General features: G+C 40.4%; 1 protein-coding gene across 5 annotated transcripts in view; it reads right to left on the bottom strand.

Moving 5' to 3' along the window:
* DOCK4 (dedicator of cytokinesis 4) overlaps positions 1–18774 on the bottom strand; it is a 521894-nt gene that overhangs the window by 207530 nt on the left and 295590 nt on the right. For all 5 annotated transcript variants that reach the window (XM_017342765.4, XM_008258382.5, XM_008258384.5 and 2 more), the window contains exon 12: positions 16887–16975. In XM_017342765.4, coding sequence (XP_017198254.1) covers positions 16887–16975 — 89 coding nt within the window. The remainder of the gene's footprint in view (positions 1–16886; positions 16976–18774) is intronic.

Below are 18774 nucleotides of genomic sequence, written 5' to 3'. Positions count from 1 at the left end.
CATAATCAAAAACTGGAAATGTCAGCTGAAAGAAGGGACTGATCACAACATACTTGCTCTGCCCAGATCAACTCATTCCATAAAAAGAACCACAACACTTAACTAAAAATCATCTAAGAGAGGGTGTACTCTCAGTAGACAAAGAAAAAATATGGCACTGGTGGTGAGTCCACAGGGATTAGTCCCCAACAGCCACTGCAATGCTATGGATTTTCCAGCCAGGGAAACTCCTGATCCTATTTTTACAGTGATCCTTAATCATCATGGCCACAATCATGAAGTTGGATAAAATGAGTCACCAGGGACTGGCGATGTGGCACAGTAGGCTAATTCTCTGCCTGTGGCACTGGCATCCCATATGGGTGTAGGTTCAGATCCTGGCTGCTCCTCTTCCCATCCAGCTCTCTGCTGTGGTCTGGGAATGCAGTGGAAGATGGCCCAAGTGCTTGCCCCCCTTACATCCATGTGGGAGACCTGGAGTAAGCTCCTGGCTCCTGGCTTTGGATCAGCCGAGCTCTGGCTGTTGTGGCCATCTGGGGAGTGAACCAGCAGATAGAAAACCTTTCTCTGTCTCTCGCTGTATTTGTAACTCTACTTCTTGAATAAAGAAAAAAAAATGTAAAAAAAAAATCACCAGAACAAGAAATAACACACTAAGACCAAGAAACTCATCACTACATAGGAGAGACTGAGCAAATATGTATACATTCCTTCTTAAAAAGTTGAACTCAGAAAAGCAGAGGGCGGAATGATGGTTGTCAGGGGCTAGGGAGGAGGTACAGAGGGGGTCTAAAGGGTACAAAGTTGGTTAGGGAAGACAATTAAGTTCTGCAGATCTATTGTGTAGCATGATGACCATAGTTAATAATAATGTATTTATATAAAGGAAAATGGCTAAGAGAGTAGAGCTTAAGTATTCTCATTACAAAAAGTATGTAAGGTAGTTCAATGATTAATAACACCCTCAATAATTGACTTAATCAAATCATTTTACAATGTATACATATACCAAAACATAATGTTGCATATCATGAATATAGAAATATATGGATAGATAAACACACACACTTTTTTTTTTTAAAAAAAGATTTATTTATTTATTTATGTGAGAGGTAGAGTTATAGAAGGAGAGAGGGACAGAGAGAAAGGTCTTCCATCCACTGGTTCATTCCCCAAACGGCCAGAGCTGGGCCCATCCCAAGCCAAGAGCTAGGAGCTTCTTTCGGGTCTCCCACACTGGTACTTGGGCCATCTTCCACTGATAGCAGAGAGCTGGATCAGAAGAGGAACAGCCGGGACTTGAACCAGAGCTCACATGGGATGCTGACACCACAGATGGTGGCTTTACCCACTATGCCACAACACACATGCACTTTTTACCTATAAATTAAACCTTCACTCTCTCTACTGTACTGAGGGTTGTATATTCTCTTTCTATGCTTTGAATCCTTTTTTTTTTTTTTTTTTTGACAGGCAGAGTTAGACAGTGAGAGAGAGAGACAGAGAGAAAGGTCTTCCTTCTTCCGTTGGTTCACCCCCCAAGTGGCCACTACGGCTGGCGCTGCGCCGATCCACAGCCAGGAGCCAGGTGCTTCCTCCTGGTCTCCCATGCGGGTGCAGGGCCCAAGCACTTGGGCCATCCTCTACTGCCTTCCCTGGCCACAGCAGAGAGCTGGACTGAAGAAGAGCAACCAGGACAGAATCCGGCACCCCAACCGGGACTAGAACCCCAGGGTGCCAGCGCCCCAGGCGGAGGATTAGCCTAGAGAGCCACGGTGCCAGCCCACACTGGTCTTTTTCATTCACTCCTTTATAACCATGAAATGAAATGCAGGGTATTTTTTTCCATTGCATTTCCCCTTTTTGGAGTATTCCGGCTAATATGTCAAGCAATAACTTTGCTTTGTTGATTTCTTTTTTCAACTGTGCTCATCTGAATGAGCAGTCATTTGAATTTTTAAAAAAATTTCAATGACTTTCTTTAAAGAAAGAATTTTAGTACTATTTAGTTCTCTCTAACCACTATAATTAAACAAATCCTAAGAGGACATAGATTTTCATTTACTTTGTTTCCTAAATTACCATGCCTTGAGCAATGTCAGACATATAAATGCTCAACTAATATTTTTGATATATAAATTTCTAAATCTTTGTTCATCATTTCATGATTTTTCTTTTTCATTATGAGTATCCTTTGTTTGGTCTTTTCTTGATAGCTTGTTACCTAAAACTCTAGGATGCTATGATTTCCATTTGTTGTATCTGCTTACCCTTATTCTTTAAGGATTATCATGATCACCTTCTTATGGCTCTTCTTTAGGGGTGGTGCTTTTTTCACAGAAATCCCATGCACCACAGGTGCACAAGTGACAATATGGAGTGGTATCTGTTCACTTCTTCAGTTTCCTTGACTGCGACTAGTTTTTTTTTTTTTTTTTTTTTTTTTAAACAATGGGACTTTTCCCAATACTGAATTAATACAAATTCAGACTAAGGCATAAAAATGGAATTTCAGTGCCTAATGAGAGAATCATTCAGCTTCATCACCTTTAACAACAGAGGACACATCTCTTCCAGGCTCAGTACTGGAGGAGTGCCTTCTAGGCGTCATTTGTATAGACCTAGGTCATGTCTCAGCTTCCATGAAAAATTTAAAGCTTAGGCTACCAGCTATCAGGGTCTATATTAATGCTCCCACCCCCTTCCTTCTCAGAACGTCTACTTAAGTGTTGCCCCTCTATTTTTGAATTCCCATTTTCCTGTCTTGCAGTAGGACTTCCCTTTCTTTCTTTAAACTTGAATTCTTTGCCATCCATGTGGGAAACATGGATTATGTTCCTGGCTTCTAGCTTCAGCCCGGCCCAGCTCTGGCTATTGTATACATGTGAGGACTGAACCAGAGTTGTCTGTCTCTCAGTCTTTTAAATAAAATGCAAGTAAAAAATTATTGTCATTTTCAAAAAATTAAACATTAATTCCAGATTTTGATTGTAATTTACCTAGCATTTTATAACTTTGTTTTAGAAGGAGACGCAACAACCATCAAGTCTACCATGTTTCAGAAAACCGAGTTATTTTAAAACCTTTGAGATTCCTATTCTTTTCCATCAATTCAAGTGGCCCATGAAAATGAGAATAGTGTGCCTACAATGTACAATTGAATTGGAATTGTAAATGGGTATTCAAATTGTAAATTAATTCACCAAACAAAAATTATTCTAATTATGTAGTGTTTAAGGACTATCAATCTCATCAGTATTTAATTCAAAACTGTCCTCTGCTGAAACATTCTTATAAATGTGCCAAATTAAAGCATAAAATAAAGTCACAATATTGATGAAAAGGCTGACCCAAGAAATTCAAGACAATGAAAAAGTACTCAATATTGGATATTTGTTTTTTTCCTTTTTATTCTCCTGAGTTTCCATGAGTATAGAAGGAAGTTGATACAATATTAAAAGATATGTTCTAAAATACATGTGCTAAAAACAGCTGATCTAAGAATAGATGCGCCAGTAGTGTAAAAAGATTTCACAAGAGGACTATGTAAAGGTCACATTTTAAACCAGAAGTAATCACAAGCAAACCCCTAAAGTGAACTATGGGCATAGAAAAGGAAGCCTATAGTTGGCATCTGTATGTGGGTGGGTGAATACGTGTGTACATTCCTGTTTGTTTCACTTCCTTTATCAGAAGTTTCATAGAGTTTGATAAATAAACTGAAATGGTCCTTTTATTTTCAGCATTTTAAAGTATGCATATGCTAAGAAAAAGACAACAATTGCTGCACATTACTTTTTCTCAAACTAAATACAAATAGAGAATCCTAAATTAGGCTCTTCATTTCAACTCAGCCAAGATATCCAAAAGCTTATGGAAACTCATTAAAAAAAAAACAGACCTAGTTGAACACATCTGGTGGTGGCACAGAGGAAAATTAGGTAGTCTGGGATGGAAATAATGAGGGATTACATTTAATATCATAAATTATTACAGAAGGAGAGAATAACCTCAGCAGGTTACCAAAAGCACACTGAGACAGTGGAAATGAGTGCCTACATAGAAAACCCAACTCTTCCTCCCAATCCCAAACAATTTCTTGCAGGTTCTATTCATTAATACTACAATTCTATATCTTCAATTTCCAACTCTTTGATTTTATCTGTTGTAGGTTATTTACATTTTCTCCCAAAAAAGACCAATCAAGTTCCATTTTACTTTAGTAATGTGGCAAAATTCATAAAAAGTTAATATTAATATTTTCCTTAATTTCACCATAAAGGCAGTGTTTTAAGGACATTTTCCATAATAAAAGTGATGTTCCTTATGTCAGTTACAAATGTGGAAAACTTGAAAGCAATTAAATGTCCACCAGTAAGGAATGGACTCCTAAATTATGGCCTGAGTCCGTAAGCCAGGAAAAATTATGCAATCTACTTAGTGCTCAGTAAGTTTTTTCATCTTTTAATTAGTTCTTTCCTGATTTGGCCCTAGGCAATTACAGAAACAAACTTGAGGTACATATCCCACAATTACATTGGGGGGGCATTTACAAATTTAACTATAATGAAAAAATTTAAGTAGTGCAGGCATAGGTTAAAGAATTCAAATAGTATCAAAGCTCCTATTACAGACGAAAATGTGCTTCCCTACCCCACTTCCTGAATTCTGTTTTCTAGAACTAATTAATGTTTCTAATTTCAGGTGTATCTACCACAGTTTTTGATCTTCTAAATGTGAGAACTGATATAAAGACAATAAACCAGAGACTGTGGTAAAAATAGGAATGGAGAACTGATCACAGGAGGTATTTCAGAGAAGGTTAGATTAACACAAAAACATGGAGCATGCAAGCGGAATGTCACGTGCAGCAGCCTTGCAGCAGCCAGGAGTCTGGGTAACTGACAACCTAGAAGGCCCGTGTTTCCAGAGGTGAGGCTGGGTAAGATAGGCAATCGTTATGGAGGCCATGAAACGTTTCTCTTGTCCTCAGAACAAGGAGAAGCCAGTGGGGGATTTGAAGTAAGGAAACATGATCTAATTTGTGTCGTACCACCTGTTGTTGGTATGTGTGGCCTGCAAAATGGGAGTGGGAAGGGGAAGAACGGAGCTACAGAGCCCAGGTATAGGCTGTTACAGAGATGAAGGTGAGCATCAATAGGGGCTTGGGATAACAGGGTTGCAATGGAGATGGACAAAAGTGATTTAAAAAAAGTTACATCCTAGAATATGAGAAGCCATGTGTCTTGATGGTGTATTAGATATAGAGAGACGAGGGGAAATGAGGAACCGAGGAAGACTGCAGAGTGATCTAAGAAGCTGCATATATGGTAAGCTCTGTATTGAGATGGAGATATTATTTAAGAAAAGAAGAGAGAAGAAACAGTCATTGACACTGTCTTAGAAATATATCCCTGCCTTTATTGGCACTCTGCATTATTTGGATTATGGTCTGGGGCCACTTGCTTTCAGTGGGAATAATTTCCTTTAGTATTTCTTGTAAGGTAGCTAGATCAGCAACAAATCTTCAGTTTTTGATCATCTGACATGTCTTCATTTTGCCTTGTATTTTTAATATTTGAATAATAATATAATAATTTAATAATAATAATAAAATTGAATACAGGCATCCTAAGAAGCATCTTAAATGCTGTGCCAAATGTCCATCCTACCATTCTTTTTTATGACGGGTCAAATGCTAATCTCATTTGGTTTCCCTAGTACATAATATGCAGTTTTTCTCTTGTAGCTTTCTTTTGTCTTTCAGTGTTCTTATGATGTACCTGGGTGTGGATCTCTTTCTGTTTATCACACTTAGAGCCACTGATCTTCATGGATATGAAGATTAATGCTTTTCATCAAATTTGGGAAATTTTCTGGCAGTATGTCTTCAAATTTTTTTCCTATTCCTTTCTTTTTTTTTTTTTTTAAGATTTATTTATTTACTTGAAAGAGTTACACAGAGAGAGGAGCGGCAGAGAGAGAGAGAGAGAGGGAGAGAGAGAGATATCTTCCATCCAATGGTTCACGCCCCAATTGGCTCCAACGGCCAGAACTGTGCCAATCCGAAGCCAGGAGCCAGGAGTTTCTTTTGGGTCTCCCACATGGGTGCAGGGGCTCAAGGACTTGGGCCAACTTCTACTGCTTTCCCAGGCCAGAGCAAATAGCTGGATCATAAGTGGAGCAGCCGGGTCTCAAACTGGTGCCCATATGGGATGCTGGCGCTTCAGGCCAGCCTCTACTCCTTTCTCTCCTCTCCTCTCTTTCCTGGTAAACCCATTTGGGGTATGTTAGCATGCTTGATGTATTCCACATTTCTCTAAGGTTCTGTTCATTGTTTTCCATTCTTTTTTTTTTTTAAATATCTTCTTTGCCCAATTTGCAATGTTTTAGAAGTGTCTTTAGGTTTGAACTTCCACATGCTTCTGCTTAAAATAAAATCCATCCCCTTCAGGAGAGCTTCTGATTTTTCTCTCCTCCTGTACTGCCTCTGCCCGGGGCCCAACTCTGAACCACTATTCCAGAGCTGGAGGTAGGTACACCAGCCCACTCTGCTTTATAAGCAAACCAACAGGCAGAGATGGTAACCTCTGCTCTTCTCAGCTGTGTGGAAGCTACAGTGATAATCAAGCTGGGGTGAGGGCCATGGGTGTTCCCACAGGCTCAGTTGGCCACACTTGGTGTGCAGTTTCTTCCCTGGTTGGGTAGAAGACTGGAACCACTCACTTCTAAGTCACTCTCATAAACAGTGTAGCCTCCTCAACCAGGAGATGAGGGGATGAGAAATGCTGGCAGCATTCCCCTCCAAGTGAGATGCTTTGACTAGGAGCTAAGGGGAGAGGGGGAGTCCCATGTTCTTGGCCACATCTGCTTGCAATGGAATTTCCATCGTGCTGAGTTCAAACAGGTGGGATAAGGATATGGGTTGTGGAAATTCCAATTCTTATCAGTGTTCAATAAGTGTTTTTCACTTGCTGTATACTCTTTGGAAAATTTAAAGACTTTAGCAATGCTATAAAATATGATTTTCAAAGCCAGCACTATGGCCTAGTATGGCTAAGCCTCCGCCTGTGGCGCTGACATCCCATATGGGCACTGGTTCCTGTCCTGGCTGCTCCTCTGCTGTTCCAGTTCTCTGCTTATGGCTTGGGAATGCAGTGGACGATGGTCTAGGTACTTGGGGCCCTGTACCCACGTGGAAGACCCGTAAGAAGTGCCTGGCTCCTGGCTTCAGATGTGCCCAGCTCCACCCATTATGGCCATTTGGGGAGTGAATCAATGGATGGAAGATACTTTTCTCTGTCTATCCCTCTGTCTGTAACTCTGTCTCTCAAATAAATAAAATCCTTAAAAAAATACGCTGTTCATATTTTTATTGTAGTTGTTTCAACTCAGAGCAGTTGTTGCAGCTCCTCACAGCTACTCTGCAATGAACTCTGAGAGCACTATTCCTGGACATTACTTGCATACTCAGTACGTGTTTGGGAGGTAGGAGCTAAGAGTGAAACACAACTGGTAGGAATTCTAAATTTGTACTGTGAAACACTGGCATCATGAGGTGTCAGCAAAACATTCTAAAAATGCTGTTAGAGTTTTTCAGAAAACCACTCACAGCAAGATCTGTACATTTCTGAAGTACCTGGGACCTCAATACTACCAGAGCAACAAGTTTTACTTCTATTCCCTCCTATGCGCTGGATTTACAAAACTAAGCATCTAGGTTTTGCTTCAGGTATGGAAAAGTTACAAATTCTATCTACAAGGCCAGGCAATTAACTTTTAAAATAAATACATTAGAAGCTACATATCCCATTTGGATCCATTTGAAAGCTAGTGAGAATGTTCAGGGATAGTACATCCTTGCTACAAGAAGCAGTCAAATCCTTGGCAGATCAGAAGAGGTGTCTACACTGAGAGGTTGGAGACAGCTCAGGATCTCTGGAGCATAGGAAAGAAAGGAAGCTGAAGGCCCACACGGTGTGGCCTTAGGTGGGCCTAAGTGTTGGAAAACAAGCCAGTGGAGTCAAAGCAAGGGCATCAGGAAGACTGAGGGTAGAAACAGGCCAGGTTAGATGAAGAAATCAAAGTTGCAAGATGGGTGCAGTTAAGAGTGTTAAAGATCTACTGAACACTGTCTGAATTACCTGATGAAAGACACCTGGTTGCTTAAAGCATCTCCCCAGCAGGACCAGATTAACCAAATGACAGCTATCTTGTACCCATGGCAACTTGGCCAGCTAGACATTGATGTCATTAATACTGCCATTGCTAAAAGAAAGGAAGAAAAAGAGAGGAAAAGAAGTAGGAAGAAAAGGAAAGGAAAATCACTATTTTAACAGACACTTTGATTTCTGACTTTTTGCTAGTATTATTCAAATTGTGAATATGCTTACTGCTGATTGACTCCTTAAACTGAATTATATCTTAAAGAATGCAATCCTGGGGCTAGCTCTGTGGTGCAGTAGGTTAATCCTCCATCTGTGGTGCCAGCATCCCATATGGGCGCCGGTTCTAGTCCCGGCTGCTCCTCTTCCAATCCGGCTCTCTTTTGCTATGGCCTGGGAAAGCAGTAGAAGATGGCCCAAGTGCTTGGGCCCCTGTACCACATGGGAGACTGGGAAGAAGCACTGGCTCCTGGCTTCAGATCAGCGCAGCTCCGGCTGTTGCGGCCGTCTGGAGAGTGAACCAACGGATGGAAGATCTTTCTCTCTGTCTCTCCCTCTCACTGTCTATAGTTCTACCTCTCAAATAAATGTATAAAATCTTTAAAAAAAAAAAAAGAATGCCATCCTGAAATGACTGGTAATAACTCAACGGGTCTGACAATGGGATCACCTATTGAAGACCATCTCTTGGGATCTCTCAAGTAGGTAACCCTGTTGGTTGGGATTTTACCCTCAACCATGTAAAAGGTATGAAAAGCATGAGCAATTCATTTTCTGCTCATGCATGGATCTGCTAATTCTAAACTGAAAAGTTTGGGGAAGGCTTTTATATTTTCTTTGAAGAAACAGCTTATGGTTAAGAGTTACAGAGGAAGTAGAATTGAAGCCTACATAGTAAGCTATGGAATGTAAAATGAAGGGATGTAAGAGACAACTGGAATTATTTACTTTCATTGAATCCTATCCAGAAAGAAATTCACTCAGAAGACAAGAGAGCTGCAGAGAGGTCCACTCACATTTGGTAAAACTGTATTTGTAGCAGAGGATGAGCCTAATCAGAGACAATGGGAATTTTTCACCTTGAATTTTCCATCTGTCTTGTGATTTAAGATATCAACATTTCAAGGTATATACTGAGGATTATATCAAGGTTTAAAGGGTTTTATTGTTCATTTTTACTAAAACTATTATTATCTACTTGTATTTTTTATGACACCAAGCACAGTAATCTACTGGCTAAAATCATTTTTGAAAACTTGTAGGGGCTGGTGCTGTGGTGTAGCAGGTAAGGCCGCTGCCTGCAGTGCCAGCATCCATATGGGTGCTGGTTTGAGTTCTCGCTGCTCCACTTCTGATCCAGCTCTCTGCTATGGCCTGGGAAAGCAGTAGAAGATGGCCCAAGTCCTTGGGCCCCTGCACCCACGTGGGAGACCTGGAAGAACCTCCTGGCTCCTGGCTTCGGATCAGCGCAGTTCCAGCCGTTGTGGCCAATTGGGAAATGAACCATCGGATGGAAGACCTCTCTCTGTTTCTCTCTCTCTTCCTCTCCTTCTCTCCCTGTGGAACTCTTTCAAATAAATAAATAAATCTTAAAAAAAAAAAAAAAGAAAAATTGTATACAGGGGCTAGCACTGTGGTTCAGTACATTAGCCCCACCTGTGATGCAGGCAACCCATATGAGTATGGGTTTCAGTCTTAGCTGCTCCACTTCCAATACAACTTCCTACTATTGTCCCTGGGAAAGCAGCTGAAGATGCTTCAAGTGCTTGGGCCCTTGCCATCCACGTGGAAGATCGAGATGGGGTTCCAGGCTCCTGACTTAGCCTGGCTCAGCCCTGGTCATCAAGGCCACTTGGGGAGTGAAGCAGCAGATGAAAGATCTCTCTCTCTCTCTCTCTCTCTCTCTCTCTCTCTAATTCTGCCTTTCAAATAAGTAAGTAAATCTTCTTTTAAAAAGTATATAAAGAATAGTGATGGGGTTCAAAAGACACAACCTAAGACCTGGCATCTTGACTATTTTGAAAGACAGAAGGTCTCTGCACTTCACTGCCCTTCTCCCTGAAGCAGATCATAGCACTCTTATGCTCGAAGTGAGCTCCCTATATCTGGAACATACTTGTCTCTGAAAAGAACATTCTTATTTCTGAAGGCTAGAAGGGAATGATCTGAACAAATAAGTATTGCCAAGATTTCCCACTTTTCAACCATTGGATTATACCTTTTCTTGCTGTTCATAGTTCTCCATGACTCCTAATCATCACCACATCGACTACCAGGGGCTACTGTTGTGGCACAGTAGGTAAAGCCACTGCCTGTGGTTCCAGCATCCCTTATGGGTGCTAGTTCATGTCCTGGCTGCTCTACTTTCAATCCAGCTCCCTGCCAACATGCCTGGGAAAGCAGCATGTCCCAAGAGCTTGTGACCTTGCACCCACATGGGAGACCCAGAGGAGGCTCCTGGATCCTGGTTTTGGTCTGACCCAGCCTCAGCCATTGTGGCTATTTGGGGGAGTGAACCAGTAGATGGAAGCTTACTCTCTCTGTCTTTCTCTTCTCTCTCTCTTTTTCTCTAACTCTGCCTTTCAAAATAAAAATAAAAATTAATCTTTAAAAAGAGAGTATGTATAATTTAGTACCATATTTTGAACTATATTTTTTTTTCTTCACTGTCACTAGAAGAGAATAGTTTGTATTAAAAAATACTGAAGAATATGACAAGTGCATGCAATGCAGCCTGGGTTTTCTTTTACTATAAAGGACATTTAGAAAGCTGTCAAAATTTGAATTCTTTCATTGCTAACTTCCTGATTTTTGTAATTGTAGTATGGTTATGTGGCCACATTCTGAAGTTAAGTAAGGATAGAAAGCATCATGGCTTCATTTTGCTTTCAAGAAATTCAGGAAAAGAATCACACCTGTATGTGTAAAACAGACATGGATAGGTATATACTGTGTGTGTATACACATGTGTGTGCGAGCGTGTGTACATACTCCTTACACATATGAAGTCAGGAGCACTAAGGTCACCCTTGAGAATGACACCAATTGAAAAGCACTGCATTAAGTGAGTATCTAGATGGTGAGGGAGGATAAAGCCAATGTAGTAAAATGTTCACCTTCAGGAAATCAGGAGTTCTTTGTACTTCAAACTGCTCTATAAGTAATGTGTCAAGTTCCTTGAAAATGAAAAAAAAAAAAAAAAAAAAAAAGAAAAGAAACCCTTGAAAGAATTATAAACAGATCATGATTCACTAAGTCAGCAGTTTCCAAAGTAATTAAAACAGTCACATCCTATAGTTCTATTTCCAATATGTGGTGCTAATAAGCACTTTTATTTTTAATGATAATAGACAGCAAAGTTTCTAAATGCAAATTTCAAAAATCAAGGCACAGATAAAAATCTTTACATATTATGCCAATTTGGTAGTAATGAATTAAATGTCCATTTTGGTGCATATAGATTAAGGACTTTCAACCACAAAATTAGAACCTAACACTCTCAAAGGCCTGCTTTCACTTCATCCAAATGAAGAGTACTGCATTCTTCCTAAACAGAGTTCAATTACTCTCTCCATGTTCTGAGCTCCTTTAAACCTTCTATGGGGTTAAAAAGTACAGTGGCAGGAATGCAATCATGAACATTCATCCTACTAGTGCAAAAAGATTCTAGAAATTTGCATTATTAGCAAATATAATTTCTTCTAGTTGTAAGCTACAGGTGCAAACTACAGTAAATATTTCATAACTATCCAAATAATATGAAGATTTTGAAGTTTCTCTTAGGACATCTTGAACCCACAGCCAATGATTTTTACATACTTTATTTCAAATCTGATAACTGAATTTTCCATAATAAATCACATTGGTTTAGTATAATTTCAAATGCTTAGAATTTAACTGCTGTCTTTCAGAGGTGACATTTATAATAATCATTTGCTGAACAAACCTAAACTAGGCTCATTTTAATGAATATTTTTAGAATTCTAAATTCTTATTATATTGCTTTTGGGTTTCAAAATTCCCATACCAGCACAACTTTGGAGATATGAAATTATTCAATATAAGTAAATCTCACCATAGAGGTATATTAATTCAATTACTTTTTATCTTTAAAAATTAAATGGATCACTTGCAATTTTCTCCCAATTTCTAAGCTCAACAAAGACAGTGGTTAATGTACCTTTGCAACTTAAGTCTTAGGTTAGAGGGAAAAAACCCAGTTAACTAGATGAATCCCTTTATCTATTAAAAAGACAAGATTACAACTCCAAGAGATAGGAGAACATCAATGGAGCATAAAGGGCCTGGAAATTAGTTGGTGGAATTTGTTTCCAAAACTAATTTCAAAGTTCTTTTCGTTAGTATCAATGACCAAGGCATAGCAAGAGAAAAGAAAAACTACTTTTAAAATTGAACTCAATTCCTTTGAAAATGTTTGACTGCACTGCTTCCATTTAATCAGCAATTCCTTGGTCCAAAGAGAAAACAGAGGAAATCAACCTATCTTAGCACTGTGATAGCCTGAACATTAGGCATCCCAATATCCCACTTCAATTTCTGGTACTCTTGCTTTGCCTACTATTTTAAAGGAAGCCATTAGGATGCCAGCTTTTCAACACTGAAGGTGAACGGCTCCTGGGTGTCTGCCTGCTGGCCCTTAACTCCCTTTCCTCAGAAGAACAATAGATCAAGTGATACAGAACCACCACCCACCAAGACCCCAGGGTAGAAACACTGGCGAGAAGAGCAATGTGCATCTTGTTTCTTCCCCAGCTTTCTCTCACTGGAGCATGGCTTTAACATGACAAGGTGAGTCTTCCTGCTGAGGTCTAAGGATAGGGCAGCTGACAGGGCCCTGAAGCAGGACCCAGGTATAAAATGCATGCAATTTGGGACGATGCTGTGGTGTGGAAGGTTAAGCTGTGGCCTGCAGCACCAGCATCCATATTTGTGCTGGTTCGAGTCCCAGCTGCTCTACTTCTGATCCAGCTCCCTGCTAATGCACCTGGGAATACAATAGAGGACAGCACAAGTGCCTGGGTCCCTGCACTCACATGGGAGACCCGGAAGAAGCTCCTGGCTCCTGGCTTCAGCCTGGCCCAGCCCTAGTTGTTGCAGCCATCTGGGGAGTGAACCAGCAGATGGAAGATAATTCTCTCTCCTCTCTCTCTCTCCATCTCTGTATCTCTGCCTTTCAAATAAATAAATAAATCTTTAAAATAAATGCATAGAATTTGCTGGGTAGGTATCTAAGTACCACATTAGGCAGCAGAACAGGGATGGAACCTACCAAAGAGAAGAGAAGCCCTTCATACAAGGCTTTATGGTTCAATGTGGCTCTTTTAATTCTTTCCAAAGGGTGCAAAAAGAAGTTTTTATTTCAGTACAGATGACTAAATGAAAAAGAAGACACTCAGGGAGTAAGGTGGTTTGGACCTCATTTTCTGGTACATTATTGTGCAAAATTCCAATAAGCACAAATGGTCAATCAGTCAATCAAATTGACAAAGTACACAGCTAAGTATCTGAGGAACTGCCCCAGCAAATAGAATCTGCTGTCCTTCCTTTCTGGAGATAATACATGTAATCAGAACAACAACAAACAAAAGAACCCAGAGAGATGAACAACCAATCAGTAAAGAGGGAATGGAAAAAACAAAATGTAGGGGAAGCTGGCTCAAAGATACAACCCGGCAAAAATCCCAATTGTGTAATTCTAAACGTCTTTACTAAGAAGATTAGATCAGGGTATAGTTTGGAGAAATGTAACAAAGTGGCATGAATTAAGAGGAAGCTGTAGAATATCCCAGATGATGATTTCAATGTGAGTAAACAATACAGGATTTCTAACACTAAACACACACACTTATGTATCAAGTCCTGTGGTACGTGTTTTGCATACATTCTCTCTCTTACAGACCCCAATAACACTAAGAGGACGATACTCCTACTATCGTAGTAAAACTGCAATTCCAACTAGGACAAGCTGCTTGTGGAGGCAAAACTCTCAAATGTCATGTTATATTCTCTAAGGGATGACTCCTGTTCAGAAGCGGAAATTTGTGGTTTAGCTTATTTAGAACCCTAACTCCCGACAGAGGCTTTTGGGATACAGGGAATCCACCTGGGGACACAAAACAAACTGCATCATCGAGGATTCACTGCGACTCAAACAACAGCTGTCACCTTGGAGTCAGGACACTGATGTATTCAAACCTAAAAATGGATGAAGTTTGCTCTGCATGTGGCATATTGAAAAGAGGAAGAGCTTGGGAGTCAACGAGTGGCTGGGAAGGAACAGATTCTGGTTAGTCAGGGCAGCGTGAGATGTATGTCAGAGACTACATGGGAAAGGACAGGCCAGAGCTAGTTTTAGACTTATTACTCACACAGAGGGCAAACAGTAGCAGATTAAGAGAAGTAGGGCTTTTGGAGAGAAAGCACAGATACACAATGGCCACCATCAACTCCTCTATTCTTAATGAGAGGGCAGAACAGGGCAGGGCATTGTGAATTTGTGAGGCAGAGGAACATAACAAGATGTTACCCTTTCAACTGGGTCTGGAGCAGTGCCCTTCCACAGAATTGATGTGAGTCATGAATGGAATTTAAACCACTCGAGGAGCCATGTTAAAAATGTGAAAAGAAACAAAATCAACTTAATAATATTTTATTTAGCCTAGTATTTCTACAATACTATTTTGATAAGTAATCAATATAAATCTATTAATAGAATATTATACATTCTTTTTATGCTATTAAATCTTCAAAAGCTGGTATGCAGCTAACAATTACAGCACGTCTATCTCAACCTAGACCTGTGCCAGGCTCACCTTTAGTGAATGCAAGCAGCTAGAGTCTAATGAATTGGACAGTATAGACCTACAGTGTCTAATGATAAACGATCAAGAAACATCAAAAGGTTTAGAATAGAATGAAGAGAGTTGGTTGGAAGTCTGTCAGAATCAGGTAAGATAAGTTTTTTAAAAAGTAGTGCCTCTACACCATCTTTTGAGGGTACACTGGAATGAGACCATGTGGTCCATATCAGTACTATCAGAATTCTTTACAGGAAAAGACAAGACAGGCATACACATGGCAGCTTCTGAAGTATGCTTATTATGTATTCCATGCCTACTACCTCCTCTTATGCTTTAAGGACTCTGCCCTAACTAGCAAGTGTTTCAAGTCTTTTGTTTATTTAGTGGTAGACATAGGACTTTATCCAAAACAAATGACCAACTGCGTGGAATAAAACCCCAATTACCTCCTCAGCTCTTGGGAGAGGGAGGAGAGAACTGACCTCACCACTCATTAAGTCTGAAGCATGTGTGAGCCATGAATACTTGTGGCTCTCACTGAACGGAACCACAAGGCTCCTACTGCAGTTACTTTCTCTTTGTAGCCATTTTGGCCTAGCAAGTTGTGCACAAGTCTGAAAAAAAAAAAAAAAGGTGATCTAAATTTAAACTCTGGTTCTTCTATTTGCCAGGTAAGTTGGATGACAGCATAAACATCTATATTCAGGGCCAGCGCTGTGGCACAGCAGGTTAATGCCCTGGCTTGAAGCACCGGCATCCCATATGGGCACTGGTTCAAGTCCTGGCTGCTCCACTTCTGATCCAGCTTTCTGCTGTGGCCTGGGAAAGCAGTAGAAGATGGCCCAAGTCCTTGGGCCCCTGCACCCACGTGGGAGACCCAGAGAAGCTCCTGGCTCCTGCCTTTGGATCGGCACAGCTCCAGACGTTGCGGCCAATTGGGGAGTGAACCATCGGATGGAAGACCTCTCTCTGTTTCTCTCTCTCTGCCTCTCCTTCTCTCTCTCTCTCTCTGTCTCTCTGCCTTTCCTTCTCTCTCTGTGTAATCTGACTTTCAAATATATCAATAAATAAATCTTTTTTAAAAAAATCTATACCCAAGGTGCTTTAAAAATTGTTTTAAAAACACCAACACATTCAAGTAATGACATACTTAATTTGAAGTTTCTTTATGTTGATGAAAACACACTTCACGGTTTATTTTACTTTAATGTGGGCTTCAAAGATAGATAGGGAGCAAAGTTTACCAAGTTTTTGTCTATTGATGAGATGTCATTCTGTGTATATGCTGTATACTCTATGTATGCTATAGAATGCGATACCAGTGTAATATCATACTGTGTATTATATGTTACATTTAACTTACAGTGGTACATAACATTGCGGTTCCCCCCAGTTTTTCTCAGCAAGTGATACAGGACTTTGCAGCCAGCATCAGTCTCCTTCTTAGCCAGTTTCAATCAGTGAACCTGTATGTTTGTTCTATAGTACAATCATGCCACTGCTCACAGCCAGCTATGAACAATAAAGCATGTTTTTATTGTACCTTACTTACAGATCTGTTTATCAAAGCTATTTCAACACAACAGTCACAAACCCTAACATATTTAGTACTTGGATTTTAGCTTCCAGTAATGATGTGGAGATTTCAAGACTCAGTGCTATTGAACAAATGCAGATCCTCTGCTTGTTCTGAACTGAAAGTGGAGTAAATTTTTCATAGACAGTTACAGGTACAAGCCTGTTATTACAGTGAGATGTACCAGGATGTTGACTGAGCATTTTTAAAGTTTGAGAGTGAATAGAGAGAAAAACAAAGGGCTGATCACCTTCCTCTCCACAGACAAAAGAAGAGCTTAAAATAAAAAACTATAGGAAAAGTCAGGCAGCCCTATATACTCACCTGCATTGGAGCCAGTCAAATTATAACGTGCATTCAACTTTTTGATGATGTTCTCATGGATTTGGTACCACTCGCTCTCCGTGTTACACCTGTGAAAACATTAACACTCAGTTAAGCTTTAATGATGCATGAGAACAAGCAATGACCTTGATAGCACACCTGCTCTTTTTGTGAAAACACATTATGTGGCTTAGTAGGTTAAACTTCTGCCTCTGGCACCAGCATCCCAATATGGGCTTCGGTTCATGACCCGCCTGCTCCTCTTCTGATCCAGGTCTCTGCTAATGACCTGGGACAGCAGTGGAAGAGGCCCAGGTCTTAGGGCCCCTGCACCCATGTAGGAGACCTGGAAGATGCTCCTGGCTCCTGGCTTTGGATTGGCACAGCTCTGGCTGTTGCAGCCATTTGGGGAGTAAACCAGCAGATGGAAGATCTTTCTCTCTTGTCTCCCACTCTGCCTGTAACTCTACCTTTCAAATAAACAAAATCTTAAAACACACACACACACACACACACACACACTAGGATGTACTTCTCTAAGCCTCCTTGGATCCCCAGCAATCTACTGCAAATGACTGTCAGTTTTAGTATGGTTGCCCCAAGATGAGCAGGAACGCCCAAACCTGGGAATGTCTAATTGCCTGCCTCACAATTAAGCAGCACTTGGGATGAATAGTTCACAAATTACATGTGGTCACTCCAAATGAAAACAAACTCCAGAGAACACTGCTTATGGCAGAAGGCAGTGCAGACTAAGATTTTGATTCTCCAGATTAGAAATATCAACATTAACTGAGCCATGTTCTTTGGGCAACTTATTCACCCTAGTTGTACCTTGATTTCCTCACCTGTGAAACAGGAGTACTAACCAAGAACATTAAATAAGCATTTACTTGGGGTAATACCCGATAAATGATCAATAAATGCTAGCTCTTAGTGAGTCTCTACCTTCTGTAACATGACAAGGTTGGGCAATCATAAAAATGAAACAAAGTAAACACAATGAAAGGCATGTTAACACAGCTTCCACAGGCAAAAGGCTGTCAAGAGTCACCAACGGGTAGTAAAAAGCTCTCAAGATATTCCAATTTTGGGAGAAATAGCATCTCTGCCTTACTCTCTTAGCCATTGGCACATTTTTAATTTTGCTCTTATCACCTGCTAGCTGATGTTGGTGTGGATGGTACAGTTCCCTGAAACCATCAGGACTAGATCTGGGGTGCTGACATGAGCCCCCCTCAGTACTTTGAATTTTATGGGTGCTTAGAAAATGTCAGTTGAATGCATTGCAAACATGGGTCAATGGATGGATGGATGTCTCTCTGACTGTTAATAACTTGATGATTCCTAAATATCTGGGTCAGCTACCCATCTTCACTGCCATCACTCTCCCAGTTAGGCAGGGACAAACTTGCCTGTTATCTTTGATTAGCCACAAATGTGCCCTCCAAAGAGTCCTGAATAGCAACACTATACACTATCAATCAAAACACTCTTATGAAGATACTTGTTTTCATAAGAAACAACACTGCATCACAGCATTATTGCCACACTACAAGAGAGCACTGCAAAATAACATGAGAATAAATACAGCTGCTAATTTGGGACCTCAGGTTCTGGAGCTGGGCAGTCCTGAATTCAAATTTGCTTCTCTTTCCTAGTAGTTAAGTGACTTAGAGCAAGTCATTTAACTCTTGGTCTCCTTCTGTGCACAACTGTGCTAACAGCAGCTGCTTCAAGGATTCATTACAAGGATAAAAGGACAAGATATGTGCAAAGTGCTGAACTCAATCCCTTACACCCAGAACAAACACCGTACAGGGAAGCTGTTACCAAACATTACCATTTCACAAGAGTTCAGTTGCATGACTACCAGTAGAGTTTGGAA

Source organism: Oryctolagus cuniculus, chromosome 3 (assembly GCF_051225735.1).
Source record: "Oryctolagus cuniculus isolate XC-2025 breed Fujian yellow rabbit chromosome 3, ASM5122573v1, whole genome shotgun sequence".
In the NCBI taxonomy this organism is placed as follows: Eukaryota; Metazoa; Chordata; class Mammalia; order Lagomorpha; family Leporidae; genus Oryctolagus; species Oryctolagus cuniculus.
The sequence above is the reverse complement of the archived record's forward strand: the minus strand, read 5'-3'. Positions and strand labels throughout refer to the sequence as shown.